This window comes from Balaenoptera borealis (assembly GCF_965194805.1).
Source record: "Balaenoptera borealis genome assembly, chromosome: 16".
NCBI lineage: Eukaryota > Metazoa > Chordata > Mammalia > Artiodactyla > Balaenopteridae > Balaenoptera > Balaenoptera borealis.
Genome location: NC_138872.1, coordinates 59,718,513 through 59,737,213, shown reverse-complemented (window position 1 = coordinate 59,737,213; position 18,701 = coordinate 59,718,513). Strand labels below are relative to the sequence as shown.

The 18,701-nt window shown below is 46.2% G+C and overlaps 1 protein-coding gene across 3 annotated transcripts in view; it reads left to right on the top strand.

Moving 5' to 3' along the window:
• Positions 1-18,701, top strand: part of LITAF (lipopolysaccharide induced TNF factor) — a 109,235-nt gene that overhangs the window by 3,686 nt on the left and 86,848 nt on the right. For all 3 annotated transcript variants that reach the window (XM_082359762.1, XM_082359766.1, XM_082359763.1), the window contains exon 2: positions 7,540-7,653. In XM_082359762.1, coding sequence (XP_082215888.1) covers positions 7,593-7,653 — 61 coding nt within the window. In that variant the 5' untranslated portion in view covers positions 7,540-7,592. The remainder of the gene's footprint in view (positions 1-7,539; positions 7,654-18,701) is intronic.

Sequence of the window (18,701 nt, the reverse complement as noted above, 5' to 3'; positions counted from 1 at the left end):
GCCTGCCCTGCGTTCCCACGGGCGGTACCCACCCCCCGAAACACACACGTACACCTGGGCACTGGCACCCCTTCATCACCCATTCACTAAATCATTCATTTATTCACTCACTTTTTCATTCACTCAGCCAATCTTTATGGAGCACCTCCTCTGTGCCAAGCACTGTGCTAGTTCCCGGGGAGACAGGCGTGAATCAGACAGGAAACTCAGCCCTCAGGGGGTTCACAGTCTCCTGGGGGAAGACAGATGATAAACACAGAAATGAGTACACTATAGGGGTTATCAGACAGTGTATGTGCTAGGGAAAAAGGGAAAGACAGTAAGGTGAGAGGTGTGGTGGCAGGGGCTCTCTGAGAAGGTGTGCCCCGAGCTGGGAGCATGCAGCCTCGTCTTGGCACCAGAGAAACTCACAGACGTGGAAGCAGGCAGACAGCGAGCTGTGCAGGAATCCCTTTTATTTTGATTTTAAGTAATTTTTTAATGAAACTTCAGATGCAGAGAATGATGGACTGATCATAATCCAGATCATGGCGTATTCTCTTTGGTCTTACATGACCTGCTTTTCTTAAAAATTTCCACAGTTATTTTAATCACATGATACACACCAAGTAACCCATTAATCGAAAGCCAAAACCCTAACAGTGGCCCAAGTCCAGTCTTGAGGTTTCCCCATCCCATCCCCCACCCCGTGGTCCCCATCACCTTGGGTCCTGTCTTCATTACTCCATGCTTTCCTTCTTGTATGGTTTTATCCTCAAAGTGTGTGTGTATATATATATATAGTTTTTTAAAAAATCTATTTATTTATTTTTGGCTGCGTTGGGTCTTTGTTTCTGCGCAAAGGCTTTCTCTAGCTGTGGCAAACAGGGGCTGCTCTTTGTTGCGGTGTACGGGCTTATTGCGGTGGCTTCTCTTGTTGTGGAGCCCGGGCTCTAGGCGTGCAGCCTCCAGTAGTTGTGGCGCAAGGACTCACTAGTTGTGGCGCATGGGCTTAGTTGCTCTGAGGCATGTGGGATCTTCCCGGACCAGGGCTCGAACCTGTGTCCCCTGCATTGGCAGGCAGATTCTTAACCACTGCACCACCAGGGAAGTCCCTCAAAGTATATTTTTTTATGTTAGTTTCTTCTTACTAACTTTATTAAAAGGCTATATTAGCTTCCCCAGGGCTGCTGGAAGCAATTCCCACAAACTGGATGGCTTAAAACAATAGAAATTTATTCTCTCACAGTTCTGGAGGCTAAAAGTTCAAAATCAAGATGCTGGCAGAGCCATGTTCCCTCTGAAGGCTTTAGGGACGGATCTGCTCCATGCTTCTCTCCTGGCTTCTGGTGGTTGCCAGCAATCCTTGGCAATCCTTGGCTTGTAGGTGCATCACTCCAGCCCCTGACTCTGTCTTCACATGCCTTCTTCTCTGTGTGTCATCACCTCTCCTTTTATCCCCCAACATTATTGAGGAATAATTGCCGAATATGATTTAAAGTGTACAGTGTGATACTTTGATATAATACACGTTGCGGAATGACTACCCAGATGAAGATAATTAACATATTCGTCACTTCACATAGTTAACTCCCTGTGTGTGTGTGTGTGTGTGTGTGTGTGTGTGTGTGTGCGCACACGCACCTGTGTGCACGTGGTGGGAATGTTTAAGATCTACTCTCAGCAACTTTCAAGTATACAATAGTGAATTATTAACTATAGTCACCACGCTGTACCTTAGATCCTCAGAACTTATTCTTGTAACTTATTCTTGTACCCTTTGACCTACATCTCCTCATTTCCCCCTTCCCCCAGCCCCTGGCAACCACCATTCTATTTTCTGTTTCTATGAAATCAGCTTTCTTTCTTTCTTTCTCTCTTTCTTCTCCACATATAAGTGATAACCAAACAGTATTTGTCTTTCTCTGTCTGGCTTATTTCACTTAACATCTGGTGGAATAATATTACAGTGTGTATGTATGTATATATATGTATACATATATATGTGTATGTATATGTATATATATATGTGTATGTATATATATGCCACATTTTCTTTATTCATTCATCCATTGAAGGACATTTAGGTTGTTTTCCATATCTTGGCTATCATGAATAATACTGCAGTAAACATGGGAGTTCAAATATCTCTTCAAGATACTGGTTTCATTTCCTTTGGATATATACCCAGGAGTGAGATTGCTGGATCATATGATAGTTCTATTTTTAATTTTTTGAGGAGCCTCCATACTGTTCTCCATGGTGGCTGCACCAATTTACGCCCACAGTGCACGAGGGTTCCCTTTTCTCTGCGTCCTCCCCAACATTTGTTATCTCTTGTCTTTTTGATGATATCCATCCTAACAGGTGTGAGGTGATATCTCATTGAGATTTTGATTTGCTTTTCCCCGATGATTAGTGATGTTGAGCACCTTTCCATGTACCTATTGGCCATTTGAATGTCTTCTTTGGAAAAATGTCTATTCGGGTCCTTTGCCCATTTAAAAAATTGTATTATTTACTTTTTTTTTTTTTTTTTTTTTGCTATTGAGTTGTGTGAGTTCTTTGTATATTTTGGATATCAACCCCTTGTCAGATATATGGTTTGCAAATATTTTCTCCCATTCTGTAGGTTGCCTTTCATTTTGTTGACTGTTTCCTTTGCTGTGCAGAAGCTCTTTAGTTTGATGTAGTCCCACTTGTTTATTTTAGTTTTTATTGCCTGTGCTTTTGGGTCTTATCCAAGAAATCATTGCCAAGAGCAATGTCAAAGAGCTTTTTCTGTATATTTTCTTCTAGGAGTTTTATGGTTTCAGGTCTTACATTTAAGTCTTTGATCCATTTTGAGTTAATTTTTGTGAGTGGTGGAAGACTGGGGTCCAGTTTCATTGTTTGGCATGTGGATATCCAGTTTTCCCAGCACCATTTATTGAAGAGACTGTCCTTTCTCAAACATTGTGTGTTCTTGTCACCTTGTCAAAAATCAGTTGACTGTATGCGTGGATTTATGTCTAGGCTCTCTATTCATTTTTACTGGTCTCTGCACCTAATTTTATGCCAGTATGTTTTATTATAGCTTTGTAACATAGCTTGAAATCAGGAAGTGTGATGCCTTCATCTTTGTTCTTCTTTCTTAAGATTGCTTTGACTATTTGGCATCTTTTGTGGTTCCATACAAATTTTACGATAGTTTTTAAAATTTCTGTGAAAAATGCTGTGGGAATTTTGATAGGGATTGCATTGAATCTATAGATCACTTTAGATAGTTTGCACATTTTCACAATATTAATTCTTCCAATCCAAGAACACGAGAGAGCTTTCCATTTATTTGTGTCTTCTTCAGTTTCTTTCATCAGGGTTTTGTTTGTTTGTTTGTTTTGTCTTATAGTTTTTAGTGTACAGGTCTTTCACCTCCTTGGTTAAATTTATTCCTAAGTATTTTATCGTTTTTTGATGCTATTGTAAATGGGATTGCTTTCTTAATTTCTCTTTCAGATAGTTCATTGTTAGTATATAGAAACACAAATGATTTTTGTATGTTGATTTTGTATTCTGCAACTTTACTGAATTCATTTATTAGTTCTAATAGCTTTTGGATGGAGTCTTTAGGGTTTTCTATACATAAGATCATATCATCTGCGAACAGATAATTTTACTTCTTCCTTTCCAATATGGATGCCTTTTGTTTCTTTTGTTTGCCTGATTGTTACAGCTTGGACCTCCTCTTCTTCTTATAAGGACACCAGTCATTGGATTTAGGGCCCATTGTAACCCATAGGACCTCATCTAAACTTAACTAATCACGTCTGCAAGGACCCTATTTCCAAGTAAGGTCACATTTCCAGGTACCAGGGATTGGGACTTCAGTGTTTCTCTTCAGGGATACAATTCAACCCATAACAAAGGGAATCCAGATAACCTAAGAAAGAGTATCAAGCTGTCTGACTCTTATGGGGCTTAATTTCTTTATTAGTCTATGTATAGTTAAGATTGGCCCATGTTGAGGTTCACTTGTTTTAACTGTTGTGTTATATATCCACTAGGTCTGTATACCATGGCTGACCCATCTGCTGTCCTGTGGGTGGCCTTTTGGGTAGTGTCCAGGTGTCTGCTAATTTACAGTGCTGTTTGGGCATTCTCATAAGTGGCTCTTAGCACGCATGCAAGAGTTTCTCTGGGATGTTTACCCAGAAATGGAATCACTGGGACTCAGAATACGTGGATGTTTCACTTTCTGAGATGATAACAAGGTACTTTATGTGGCAGTTGCACTAATTACACTCCCGCCAGCAGCATGTACGATCCACATCCTCTCCGACACTTGGTATTATTAGATTTAAAAATGTTTTCCAGTTGGGTGTGAAATTGTTGCCAGCTGAGATCTTTTTTAAAAAATTAATTAATTAATTAATTTATTTATTTATTTTTGGCTGTGTTGGGTCTTCGTTTCTGTGCGAGGGCTGTCTCTAGTTGCGGCGAGCGGGGGCCACTCTTCATCGCGGTGCGCGGTCCTCTCACTGTTGCGGCCTCTCCCGTTGCGGAGCACAGGCTCCAGACGCGCAGGCTCAGTAGTCGTGGCTCACGGGCCCAGTTGCTCCGCGGCATGTGGGATCCTCCCATACCAGGGCTTGAACCCGTGTCCCCTGCATTGGCAGGCAGATTCTCAAACACTGCGCCACCAGGGAAGCCCTCCAGCTGAGATCTTGATTTGCATTTCTTGATCACTAATGATACTGAACACCTTTGTCAACACAGGTCTAAAATATATTCACCTATATTTCCTACTAAGGTTCTGAAGCTTTGGTTTTGACATTTAAGTCCGTAATCTATCACCTTTCCATCATTAAGTTCCAAAGGATACTTACCTCTAATTCCTACTAAACATTTTCAAGTGGTTTTTATTTGTTTGTTTGTTTTTGGCATTTAAGCCCTTAATCTGGAGTTGATTTTTGTGTAAGGAGGGATGGGTCGTATAATCTTAGGAGCTTTTGTAAAGTGACAAGTGTATTTTGGAGACAGTGGGGCAGGATGTTCGACTGGGACCCTTGAGTGTACTGGAAATTGTTCACTGGATGTTGAGTTCAAATTCTGCTCCTCCCGCGGACTGCCTTTGCGATCTTATACTTCATCTCCGTGATCCTCGGTTTCTCATCTGTAAAATGAGAATTATAGCAGATACTGCCCTTGGTTGCCATAAGGATTGCATAAGACAAATTACGCAGGAAGCTTCCCACATTGCCGGGTACACAGCATAAGAACACTAACTAGCATTTATTGAGTACTTACCATGTGCCAGGTGATGCCAAGCACTTTACATGTGTTATTTACTCACTTAACCCCCGACAACTCCATGAAGTCGATGGTATTTTCCACACTTTACAGACAAGGAAACTGAGTCTCAAATAGGATGAGTGAGTCCCCCAAGAGCACAATGCTAGCATATGTCAGAGGACTTGAACCCTGGCAGTCTGGCTACAGAGCCCTCATCCATCACCACCACACATCAAAGCCATTCCCTCCCTCCCTCCCTCACCCTCCAGAATCTAGTCTCTGGGCCCTGCTTCTCCAGGAGGAAGGGTCTAGAGGTTGAAATGAGGAAGTGATAGGCAGTGGGGTTGACCCCTGATTCCCCGGTGGCCCCTGCATTTGACTCTGAGGCTAGGGAGAGGCTGGGGATGGAGGGGAGAGGCGGGGCCTCCTGGTGGGGAAGTCCATCCATCTTCCCCCTCCCCAGAGGTAGTTGGCCATCACAGTGGAGATGAATCACAGGCCACAGTGTTCTCCCAGGCGTCATCCATTATTCACAGCTGCCATCCCGGGCCTGGGGTTACTTTGGGGTCAGGCAGGAATTATTCCCAAGGCCCAGCTCTTAGGCGCTTTTATCCACAGCTGAGCCTGACCGCAAGCAACTTTCTTCTCTAGATCTGAGGGCAGAGGACTTTCCACCGAGAGGGGACGGAGACTCCAGCATGAGTCACAGGCCTGCGACCCACTGACAGACAAAGCACTTGGGGCTGTGTTTGAGCCCAGCTCTGCCACTTTCCTGTTACCTTCTTGGGGCCTCAATTTCCTAATCTGTAAAATGGGAATAACTGGCTCCACTTTGCTAAAAGATTTAGAAATAATCTACAACTAGATGCATGAGTGGCCCATAGCTGGGCTTGAGCATCAGAGTTGCTATTGTGACATTTGCTTTTTCAGTGATTGTCTCCCAGGCCCTGCTGGGGATGTGGCGATGGTGTGACCCTTTAAAGTTCACCAAGTAATTTTTTTTCAGTTTTATTGAAGTATACTTGATTTACAATGTTGTGTTAATTTCTGCTCTATAGCAAAGTGATTCAATTATGTATATATTCTTTTTCATATTCTTTTCCATTATGGTTTATCACAGGATATTGAATATAGTTCCCTGTGCTATACAGTAGGACCTTGTTGTTTATCCATCCTATATATAATAGTTTGCACCTGCTAATCCCCAGCTCCCAATCCTTCCCTCCCCCACCCCCTTCTGCCTTGGCAATCACAAGTCTGTTCTCTATGTCTGTGAGTCTGTTTCTGTTTTGTAGATAGGTTCATTTGTGTTGCATTTTAGATTCCACATTTAAGTGATATCATATGGTATTTGTCTTTCTCTCTCTGACTTCCTTTGCTTAGTGTGATAATCTCTAGGTCCATCCATGTTGCTGTAAATGGCATTATTTCTTTTTTATGGCTGAGTAGTATTCCATTATATGTAGGTGTGTATGTGTGTATATATATACCACATCTTCTTTATCCATTCATCTGTCAATGGATATTTAGGTTGTTTCACAATAGCCAAAAGGCTATTGTGAATAGTGCTGCTGTGAACGTAGGGGTACATTTATCTTTTTAAATTATAGTTTTGTCTGGATATATGCACAGGAGTGGGATTGCTGGATCATATGGCAACTGTATTTTTAGTTTTTCACCAAGTAATTCTCATTTGCATCCAGGATTGAAACCATTGTCTTCACCTTGGACTTCTTAAGAGTGGCCCCTCAACAAATAAAATGCAATGAAGAAATAAAAAATTAGAGAGGGGGGTACCTATAATTCTGTAGCTCTCAACGTGTGGTCCCCAGCATCACCTGGGAGCTTGTTAGAAATGCACATCCTGGGACTTTCCTGATGGTCCAGTGGGTAAGACTCTGTACTCCCAGTGCAGGGGGCCCGGGTTTGATCCCTGGTCGGGGAACTAGAGCCCATGCACATGCCGCAACTGAAGAGTTTGAATGTTGCAACTAAGAGTCTGCATGCTGCAACTAAGAAGCCCGCATACCGCAACTAAAAAATTGTGCTTGCCCCAACGAAGATCCTGCGTGTCACAACTAAGACCTGGCGCAGCCAAAATAAAATAAACAAATAAATGTTAATTTTTTTAAAATGCACATCCTTGGGCCCCACCCAAGCCTGCTGGATCAGGAGCTCTGGGGGTGGAGCCTAGTGAGTTGTGTTTTAACAGTTCCTCCAGGAGGGTCTGGTGCACACACAAATGTGAGACCCACTGCTCCCTCTCCTTTGCTCACTTTGATGACACAGGTTGCCATGTTGTGAGCTGCCACGTTGGAGGGGCCCACGTGGAAAGGAACTGAATGCTGCCAACGTGTGCTGAGGGAGCTTGGAAGCTGGATCCTTGCCCAGTCATGCCTGCAGGTGAGACCATAGCCCTACCGACACTTAGATTACAGTGGGAAACTCTTAAGGGTTCTCACTGGAGGAAGTCACGCCCAGATTCCTGCCCAACAAAAACTATGGGATAATAAATGTTTGTTGTTTTAAGTGCTACGTTCTGTGGAAATTCATTATGCAGCGAATAGATAACTAATATGGTGGATATTGGCAGGAGGGAGAGAGATGGGCGGTGGGAGGGAATAGAAGGATATACTGGAGTAATCTAAAGTCTACTTTAATGTATATGGATAACAGATTCATTTTGCTGTACACCTGCAACTAACATGACATTGTAAATCAACTCTACCCCAATAAAAATTTTAAAATAAAAAAATAGGAAGACAACAACAACAACAAAATAAAGTCTACAATAAAAGGGGTTTAAGAAACTGATTTCAATGTGCAGACCTTGTTTGGATCCTGATTGAACATATTAACTGTTTTGTTTTAAGTTGATATTTACGGGATGTGACCACCAAGGGGATCCTGGATGATATTAAGCTGTTATTGTTCACTTTTATTTGGTGTGACAGTGGCTCTGTGGTTATGTTTTGAAAAAGAGGCTTTGTCTTTTGGAGAAACATATTGAACTAGTTACAGATGAAGTGATACTCTGTTGGGGAATTGCTTTAAAATAGTCAGGGTGGGGAGGGGGTAAATGTGAAAGAAAATGATGAGTTGATGGTTGGGGAGGGGAGGGGACAGTGCTTGGAGGCTCCCTTTACTGCTCTCTGTGTTTTTGTATATGTTTGAAATTTTCCATGGTAAAAAGTTTGAAAAATGGGAATTCCCTGGCTGTCCAGTGCTTAGGACGCTGTGCTTCCACTGCAAGGGGTGTGCGTTGGATCCCTGTTTGGGGAACTAAGATCTTGCATGTCCTGCGGTGTGGCCAAAACAAAAAGTTTGAAAAATGGAGTGAGCCCAATGTGCCCATTATATAGATGGACAAAGCAAACCCCAGGCAGGAGGATTGGAGGGACCTGGGGGGGCACCTTAGGTTGTTGACACTGGGGGGCTGTCCCTGGTCCCAGCCCTGTGTTTTGTTCATCCTGGGGAGGGGGCTTGTGCAGGAGACTCTGGGACCTGCTTCCCTGCCTGAGCCTGGGGTGTGGAGAGGAATCTCCCCCATCATCTGAGACTCAGCTTTCCGGCAGCTCGTGGCTGACACGCTCCATCTGAGGGCACCTGGTGGCTGACTATTATGTGCATACCTGCGAGAGGCATCTTTTAATTTTTTTTATTATTTATTTATTTATTTATTTTTGGCTGCGCTGGGTCTTTGTTGCTGCACTCAGGCTTTCTCTAGTTGCGGTGAGCGGGGGCTACTCTTCGTTGCAGTGCACGGGCTTCTCATTGCGGTGGCTTCTCTTGTGGAGCACGGGCTCTAGGCGCACGGGCTTCAGTAGTTGTGGTGCACAGGCTCAGTAGTTGTGGCTCGCGGGCTCTAGAGCACAGGCTCAGTAGTTGTGACACACGGGCTTAGTTACTCCGCGACATGTGAGATCTTCCCGGACCAGGGATCGAACCCGTGTCCCCTGCGTTGGCAGGCGGATTCTTAACCACTGCGCCACCAGGGAAGTCCAAGAGGCATCTTTTAAGTGTATGGGGGCGACTCTTATTTTGTCTTAATATATTAAGTTATCAGAAAGGGAGTGTTTGATTGTATTTTATTTTAGATCTCTCGTTCTCTCTCTTTTTTTAAGAAGATACTTGCTCATGGTAAACTCAAAGGGAATACGGTACAAAGCCAGTCACCCTTCCTCCCGTCTTCCAGTCACTTCCCAAAGACAACTATTTTAATTGATCTATTCAACAGATATTTATTGAGCACCTACTATGTGCCAGGCACTGTGCCAGGCTATGGTGTCAGAAAGTATGATGTCAGCCACCAATGAGAGCTGCACATGAAATTTAAAATTTTCCAAGAGCCACATTTAAAAAGTAAAAAGAAGCAGGTGAAATTAATTTTATTGAAATAATAATATACTTCTTTAACCCAGTATATCCAAACCTAGTATATGGAATCAATACAAAAATTATTAATGTAATTTTAATGATCTTTTCGTGGTGTATTAGTTAGCTCAGGCTGCAATAACAAAATACCACAGGTGGGGTGGCTTAAATAACAGAAATTTGTTTTCTCACAGTTCTGGAGGCTGGTAGTCCAAGATCAAGGTGCTGGCAGGGTTGGTTTCTTCTGAGGGAGGCCTCTCTCCTTGGCTTAAAGACAGCTGCCTTCTTGCTGTGTCCTCACATGGTCTTTTCTCTGTGTGTGTGCTCGGTCCCTGGTTTCTCTCAGTGTCCTAATCTCCTCTTCTTGTAAAGACACCAGTCTGGTTGGATTAGGGCCCACCCTAATAGCCTCATTTTACCTTAATTACCTCTTTAAATGCCCTGTCTCCAAACACAGTCGTATTCTGAGGAAATGGGGGTTAGGTCTTCAACATATACATTTGGAAGGGGGGACACAATTCAGTCCATGACACACACTGAGTCTTCAAAACCCAATGTGGATTTGATTCACATATCACATCTCAGTTCCAACCAGCCCAGTGTCAAGGGCTCAAGCAACACATGTGGCTGGTGATTGACCCGTTGGACAGCAAAGTTCTGGGTGTGGGAGTCACAACAGCAAACACAACAGGCGGATATCCCTGCCCTCATGGGGCTTCCATTCTACTGGAGGGGATGGACAATAAATACAGAAGTAACATGCGTCATGTACCATACACGTTTGGGAGAAAACCAGAGGAAAATGGAAGGAGGTGGGGATCCAGGTGTGCATGCTCCGTCTTCTCTGTGCGTCCTTCCAGAGCTATCCTGTTTGAACACAGGAGATGGATGGATGGATGGATGGATGGATGGATGGATGGATGAATGGATGAACGTATGGATGGATAAAGATATATCCCTATTTAAAAAGCACAGATGGTAATATTCTATATATGGTGTTCTATTCTTTGCTTTTCTCACTTGAAAATATATCTTGAAATTCACTCCTGATCATCACACATAGACGTGCCTTATTCTTTTTGATTTACTGATTTTAAAGGATAATTTGAAACGTATGAAGACACAGTTCTGCTGAGCCAGAATGGCTGGTGTTTGTTGAGCGCTGACTGTCCTGAGCACCAGTCTCCTCATCTGACCCTCCCCACACCCCCCATAAGGTGGGTGCTGTTTCCAGAAAAGAATTTCAGTTCACGGGCAGCTTTTATAAACAGGTGGATAATAACAACTACTGACTTCAGAGAAATGTCAAGTCCCAGATTGCGCTACTGACGAATGACAGGGTCTGAGAGATCTTCCTGCTGAAGTTAACAGAATGATAAAATTCTAATGTGTAGTATTATCGTTACATTAATATGCATTATCATTATAATATATAGGAATATCTTAACATAATATATTAACCTATTATATTAATATATAATGAAAATAGATATGTAATTTATTGAAAATATTGAATGTATTATATCTATAACAAAATCTATCCAGTAATATTTAGAGGAAGAGAAATAATTGAGAGAAAATACTGGGAAAACAACAAAGCCAGGAAGAGCTGAGAGGCTGCTCTCGCACAAATTGAGCCTGGAGCCCGCAGGCTCAGGGCCGGCGCTGGGGCTGTGCTCGAGGATGAGCTTGTGGCTGGGGCCCTGGGGTCCAGGGGTGCAGGCAGGACTCTGCCCCCTTGGATCTCACTCCAGTCAAGGGGAAGCTTCCAGAAGGGAAAGTGGTACCAGGAATTAAGATGGAACCTGCCTGCCAGCCTCCCCATGTGAGGTGAGAGGTGGGCAAAGGCCACAGCCCACCCTCTGAGCCCCAGAACCCTCTACGCCCGGCAAGGTGCTCCCTCCTGTTTATGGGGGTCCTGCACCAGCAGCTCTGTCAGGGCATCCTCAGGGCCTCTGCAAAGACTGGGATTCCAGGCAGTGTGCCTGCCTGACAGAGCACCCCTGTAACTGCGGAACGGGCTGATGGGGTGTGCAGCCGCAGGACCTGCCTCAGAACAGAGCCAGCAGTCCCCTCAGACGGGGGGCTGCTGCTGTTGTGACAGTCCCGAGCCTGATGGGCCCTGTGCTAGAACCAGACTGCCCCACGTGGGACAGGCTCTGCAAGGAACATGCTCTGGGCTCTGAGTCACACAGCCTGTGGCTTCAAGCCCAGCTCTGACTCAGCTCAGCTGCAAGACCCCAGTCTCCGAGCCTCGGTTTCTCTATCTGTAGCATGGACATGGTACACAGGCAGCTGAGCGCTTGGTGAGAACTGGGTGAGAGCGAGGGTTGTGCAAGAAAACGAGACTCATTTCTGAGCAGAGCTGGTGCCTCCTGGGGCTCCCTGGTTCCCAATGCATGGAGGAAAATCCTCCCACACTGCCCTCGGCCCCTGCCAAACCCTGTCCCTGCTGCTCTGGCCCCAGAGGGAGGGAGTTGGAGCTGGTGAGCGTGATTCTGGCAGGTCCTGACCTGTCCTAGTGGGGAGACCACAGGGGAGGGAGGCAGGAAGGTAGCTCTGGGTCCTGAGCATCTCCATCTGCCCTTGTATCCTCCACCCCTTCCTCCCTCCCTGCACTGCAGCCATGCTCAGCCACTGCGGTTCCCTGATGCCTCCTGTCTCCTCCTGTCTCAGGGCCTTTGCACAGGCTGTTCCCACGACTGGGGTTCCCTTCCCCCTCTTTTCTCAGACTTCCACTCACTGGTCAAGTCTTGAGAAGCCCTCCCTGAGGTCCTGCTCTGTGGCCGCTGCCCAGCCCGGGTCTCACTGTAGTGTGTGGTCCCCAGCAGGCTGAGCCCCCTGAGGGCCAGGATCAGGTCTATGCCGGCTTGGCAGCCCAGAGACAGTGGGTTCTCAGCAAATGTTTATGGAGAGCAAATGCGCGAAGGAACGCGCATGTCTCCGCTGCATCCAGACTTTGATGCACCAGGTGCAGTGCTGAGAGAGGCAGGTAAGAGAAGGTTCCCAGTCTCAGCACATTTCAGTCTAAGGGGAGGCAGACATTAAACATAATTATACAGTCACCCTGAACAATCCCTGAAGGCAAATACGGTGCCGTGAGAGTGTGTAGAGGGATGCGACCTTGACAGGGACCTGAGGTTTCCTGGAAGACGTGATGTTTGAGGCCTGATCTGAAAGCTGAGCGAGGACAACTAACTGAGCAGGGAGAGGCAGAAAGATCTTTCCAGGCAGAGGGAGCCACATGTGCAAAGGCCCAGTGGTCAAGAAACACCCAGAGGGGAGTATGTGTGAGACGCTGCGGGTCACGGAGTTCGAGGTCAGGTAGCGGGGAGGGTGGCTGAGCTTTACCCGCAAAACAATGCAAGGACATGAAAGGGTTTCATCCTCCCTGGGAAGATGGGTGGGACCCAAATTAAATTTTAAAGAGCTGGCTGTGTCTGCCTCATGGAGAACAGATCAGAGGGGCCGGGAGAGCAGGGGGGAGGCCCCTGCCGCCTGTGAAGGACTTGGACTGAGGCAGGGGTGGACAGGTGTGGAGGATTTTTAGCAGAGCCAGCCGACAGGCCCAGCCATGGGGACTCTGCAGAGAGAGCAGAGGGGGGATTCAGGGTGAGGCCTGGTGTCCTGCCCTAAGCAGGGCCGGGCCAGCTAGAAGCAGCCTGTTCTCAGGAGGAGGGTCTGACGAGCCTCCGGGGCCCTGGCCACCCACTGGCCACCAACCAGCCAAGAGCCCCCTGGCCAGAGCCACGGGCCTGGTGACACGAGGAGTGCTGACCCTGCCCCCGTGGACAACACATTCCAGGAGACAAGAGTCTTCTACCTCCTTTGAGCCCCGCCCTGCCCTGGAGTTGCTGAGTGACCATCTCTGGGCTGGAGCCTTGCCTGCCTTGCTGGCTGAGAGCCAGAGGCTCATTCCCTTCCTTGGGGATCAAGGGCTCCTAGAGGCCTCCTCCCAGGAAGCCCCCACCCAGGCTCAGCCCAGCCCCACCCCTGGGAATGTCCATTACACCACTCAGGATGCACATGCCAAGTCCTGGGGACAGAGCATGAACAAGGAGACAAGATCCCTGCCCGCAGGCGCCTGACAGTCTAGAGGGGGAGGCCAGGAACACGAAAACACATTGATAAATACGTCATGAAATATAACTTCAGAGACCGATAAATGCTCTAATGAGTGATGTGATAGAGACTCGGGGAGGGTGGGCTGGGGGCTACGTGAGAGAGGGGGTCAGGGTGGTGCCTCATCTGAGGATGCAAAGAAGACAGTCATGGAAACGCATTGTTTGTGGGGGGAGAACAGTCAAGGCAAAGGCTTGAGGTGGGACCAAAGAGGCCAGGGGGGCTGGGAGGGAAAGAAGTGGTGGGAGAAGGGGACTGAGCGGTGGACCAGGCCTGGATGGCACTTGTGAGCATGACACTGGGGAGGCCTGGTGGGTTTCAGGCAGGGGTGATGGGCTCCATGCCCCTGACCTACCAGAATCTCCCTTCTTGCTCAGCCTGGAAACCCCCTTACCCGTAGTTCCCTATTTTAGCCCTTTCTAGCTCCTCTGCTTCCTTCACCCCCATTACACGTACTTCCTGGGCTGGAATTTCCCAAAGATGTGCAACCAGGGAGGGGAACTAACACCCATCATTGTCAAGGCCACCGTGCATGGACCTCCTACCGTGAGCCATGCCTCATGCTGGGCGTGCTCTGACCTGGCCCCTCACACAGACCCTTCAGGTTTTACAGCCCATTTTACAGACCAGGAGACCCACATGCAGTGTGACTTGCCTCAGGCCATGTGGCCCGAAGGCAGGAGCCAAGATTTGAACCCAGCTCAGTCTCATCTGGAAGGTTTGTCAAATCCTATTCAAGCCTCGCAAGAGTTTCGTGATGGTGGGAGATCCAGATTCTTCCGCCCCTTTCCTGCCTGCCTTCCTTCATTTGGTAAATGTCACCACCAGCTCCCCAGTTGCTGGGCCAGACGCCCCAGAGCCATTCTGATCCCTTGGCTGCCCCCCTCGTCCAGGGGCCGGTCATTAAATGCCCCTTGACGGGCCTTGTTGCAGCTTTAACACCCAGCGTATCTGGCTAGTGGTTCTCTCTCCCTCCCTCCTGAGAAAAAAGGAAGAAATTAAATTGTGGCACGTTATCATCGACCTAGAGAGAGCCGCACGGAGGTCTGCGGTCACCTTTCTCTAAAGAGGTACTTCGCATGATCGCAGTAAATGCAGTGGGTCTGGAGCCGAGGCCAGCTGGCTGGTCCCTGGTGTCCCTAAAGAACGCTGCAGGACGGGCTGGCTGCTCCCACCCCAGAGGAGCTGTGGGGAGGTGGTGGTCCCCACAGCCCACCCCTTCTGCCAGAAGAGAAGTCACAGGGTCTGAGTCACTACCCCACCCCTCCCTTGAAGTGGCCTCTTTGGGGGCAACGTTCTAAAACCGATTATGGTGATGGATGACACAGAAAAACCCACTGAATTTTACTCTTTAAATGGGGGAATTGCATGGTATGTGAATTATAGCTCAATATATCTATTTAAAACAACAACAACAAAGCCAGGTGTTCTGTGTCTTCCCCAGGGGGTCCAGATCGGCTCAGACAAATGAAATGTGAAAAAAAAATCATGGGAACACTCAAATATTACCTGATAGCAATAATCAGAGCTAACGTTTCTTTAGTGCTGGTGACATGCTGGTTAACTCCTGTGACTCTCACCACAATTCTATCAGGCAGACATTATTACACCCCCCCTCGACAGATGGGGAAACTGAGGCACACAGTGGGACTGTGAGTGGCCAAGGTCACCCGCAAAGAAGTGTCAGAGCAAGGTTTGAACTCCACAGTCTAGCTCCAGTATCCTCACATCCGTCCCTGATACAGACAAGAGTAAACAGGATAAGAGCTTAATCAGTAAGTGTCCGAAGCCCAAGAGAGCCCCCCCCATGTTCTTATCAGCATCGGTAAACCACAGGCTGCTCTATTTCTAGACACTGTGCTTTTACTGGAATCATGTGAAGTATATCTTTTTCTAATGATTTTTTAAAAAATTTTTATTGGAGTATAGTTGCTTTACAGTGTTGTGTTAGTTTCTGCTGTATGGTAAATTGAATCACTTATACATATACATATCCCCTTTTTTGGATTTCCTTCCCAGATCATTGAGTAGAGTTCCCTGTGCTACACAGTAGGTCCTTGTTTATTTATTTTATATGTAGTAGTGTGTATATGTTAATCCCAAACTTTTAATTTATCTCTCTCCCCCGACCCCTTTCCCCTTTGGTAACCATAAGTTTGTTTTCTATGTCTGTGGGTTTATTTCTGTTTTGTATATAAGTTCATTTGTATCAAATTTTTTTAGATTCCACATATAAGCAATATCATATATTTGTCTTTGTCTGACTTAACTCAGTATAATAATCTCTAGGTCCATCCATGTTGCTGCAAATGGCATATTTCATTCTTTTTTATGGCTGAGTAGTATTCCATCATATAAATGTACCACATCTTCTTTATTCATTCATCTGTCAGTGGACGTTTAGGTTGCTTCCATGTCTTGGCTATTGTGAATAGTGCTGCAGTGAACATAGGGGTGCATGTATCTTTTCGAATTACGACTTTTGGCCAGGAGTGGCATTGCAGGATCATATGGTAGCTCTAGTTTTAGTTTTTTAAGGAACCTCCATATCTTTTCAGAAAGGTGCACCTTCCTCTAAATCATCTGGTTGCAGCTCTGCCCCCACCCGTTTCCCCGCCTGCCCCCTGCTGGATTCTTCTATCACAAATCATATCTAAGCATTTCATTCATAAATTCTTCAGAATGTATCTCTGTGATATGAACTTTCTTAAATAACCACATTTTCTTTTAATCACCACTTTCACATCACACCTACAAGAAGTTCATGATTCTGTAATATCCTCTCGAATCCCATCTTTCCCCCCACCCCGTTTGTTTTCTGAATGTGTTTAATGGTTCAAATCAAGAGACAAAGTCTGTACATTGCATTTGGCTGGTATTTCTCTTAAATCCCTTGTAAGCTATAACGATTCTCTCTTTTATTTCCTTGCCTTTTAGTAGCTGCAGAGAGTGTGAGATCCTTGCTCTTAAGCATTGATTTGCTGCCTCTTAAACAGCCTCCAGCAGAAAGTGGAGGGCTGGGCTGGGGGGTAGAGGGGGCAGGGAATGGTGGGGGCTTGGCCCAGCCTCCAGGCCTTGTGGAGAGCCTGGTATTTCCACCTTACTGGTTATCTAAAAAGAAATAAAATCAGGCCTAGGTAGAAAAGGGAGGCACATTGATGATGGCAGAAACTAAATATATTCATTTGCCCATTTGTCACAAATGCTGTCAATCCCACCTTGAAAGCACGTCTGGAATCTGTCCTTTCTCTCTTGCAGTGGATTGGAGGAGGCGAGGGAGGAAGCGGGGAGGGGGGTGAGTGGGAGGCTTCCACAGTCCAGGTGAGAGCTGATGGTGGCCTGGGCCAGGGTGGTGGCTTTAGGTGAAGAGGGAACAGATTCCAGGAGTGTTCTGGAGGTAGAATTGGTCGGGTGCAGTGGCTGTATGGACACGGAGGGCAGGAGATGTCCAGGGTGCTTTGGATGGCAGGCTCCTTTCTCTTCGGGGAAAGCAGGCTTCTTGCCTCAAGCTCGTGTACGCAGACCCCTCCTCCAAGCTCCCAGCTGAAGCTGGGGAGATGACACACACCAAAATGAGGGTAACTCACTCCTCAGCATGGACCACCAGCACCCCACGCTCAGCCTTCCAAAGAGAACGAGCCAACAGAGGAAAGAGAGAGGGTGGGGCAAGGCACGGATGCCAGAATCAGCCTCTTCCCAAGTGCCATGAGCTTGGAGAGCTCAATACCTCTCTGAGCCTTAGTTTCCCCATCTGAGCAATAGGAATGCCCATTCCCACCTGGCTGGGCATTGTGAGGAAGTAAATCGTGAGCTGCTCTGAAGTGGTGGTCTTGAGGAAGAGAGCCCAGGTGGCCCCAAGAGAGTCAGGAGGATGTGAGGGGTGGCTGTAGGGAGGCTGAGCATTATGGGAGCGTGGTCTGCAGCTGACCAGGGTGTGGAGCCGAGCACATCATGACTGGTCCTTGATCCCCACTGGGGTCAGCCTCTGAGCACCCTGGTTATAGGCACAGGTGACCCAACAAGGAGGGAAGTGATTGGGGGTGCTCTCTGTGGTTCTAAACACTCCCCAGACCGGCCTCTGCCAAGCCTTGGGCCACTTTCTTTATTTCCCTTTTCTACTTCGATGCTGATCATCCTGCATTAATGAAGAGGCAGCGTAGAAGATGGCTAAGGGCATGGATTCAAATCCTCACTCAGCCATCTAACTGCTACGTGATCTTAGGCAATTTACTTCATCGCCTGGGACTCAGTTTGCTCATCTATAAAACGAGCATAAACATACAAATCTCATAGCAAGCTTATTGTGAGGATTAAACGATGTTAAGCAATTTTCCTAAGGGTGAGTTAATACTTGTAAAGTGCTTAGAACCGTGCCCAGCACAAGTAAACGGGAGTCCCTTCCCCCTGCATCCTGCGTCCTTTCGACATGACCTCTGTAGTCTTTGACAGTTTTCTTGATTTATGGATGCCATGTCCCAGATTCATCTCATGCATTTTCTACCCGGAATCAGCTGTTTCTCAGAGGAGCCCTGTTCCTTTTGTCAATAAATGGGAGTTAGGAATCACAATCTAGACATTAGGGATGCTCATTCCCACTGGGTTATCATTGCATCTAGGCTTAAAGCTGGAGACAATGATAATTATCATTCACATATAAGATTACAAGGTTTTCAGTTAACTTATTTGATTTTATGTATCTCTTTTTTTATTTTTACACAGAAAATCTTTGTTCCTAACAATATTAATCCAATTTCTTATCTTCTTTATCCTATGTTATAAAGCAGACAGTTTCAACCTAATAATACCAATATAGTCACTACCTGTAAGATGACTGAGTGCTGTTGAAGATTTCGTTGTGCTCCTGTTTCTTTGTGATTCTGTGGTCCTTAGGTTAAAGCCCACTAGGGATGTACAATCAAAATGCTGTTTTAAAGTCACTTCCAATAATCCTTCTT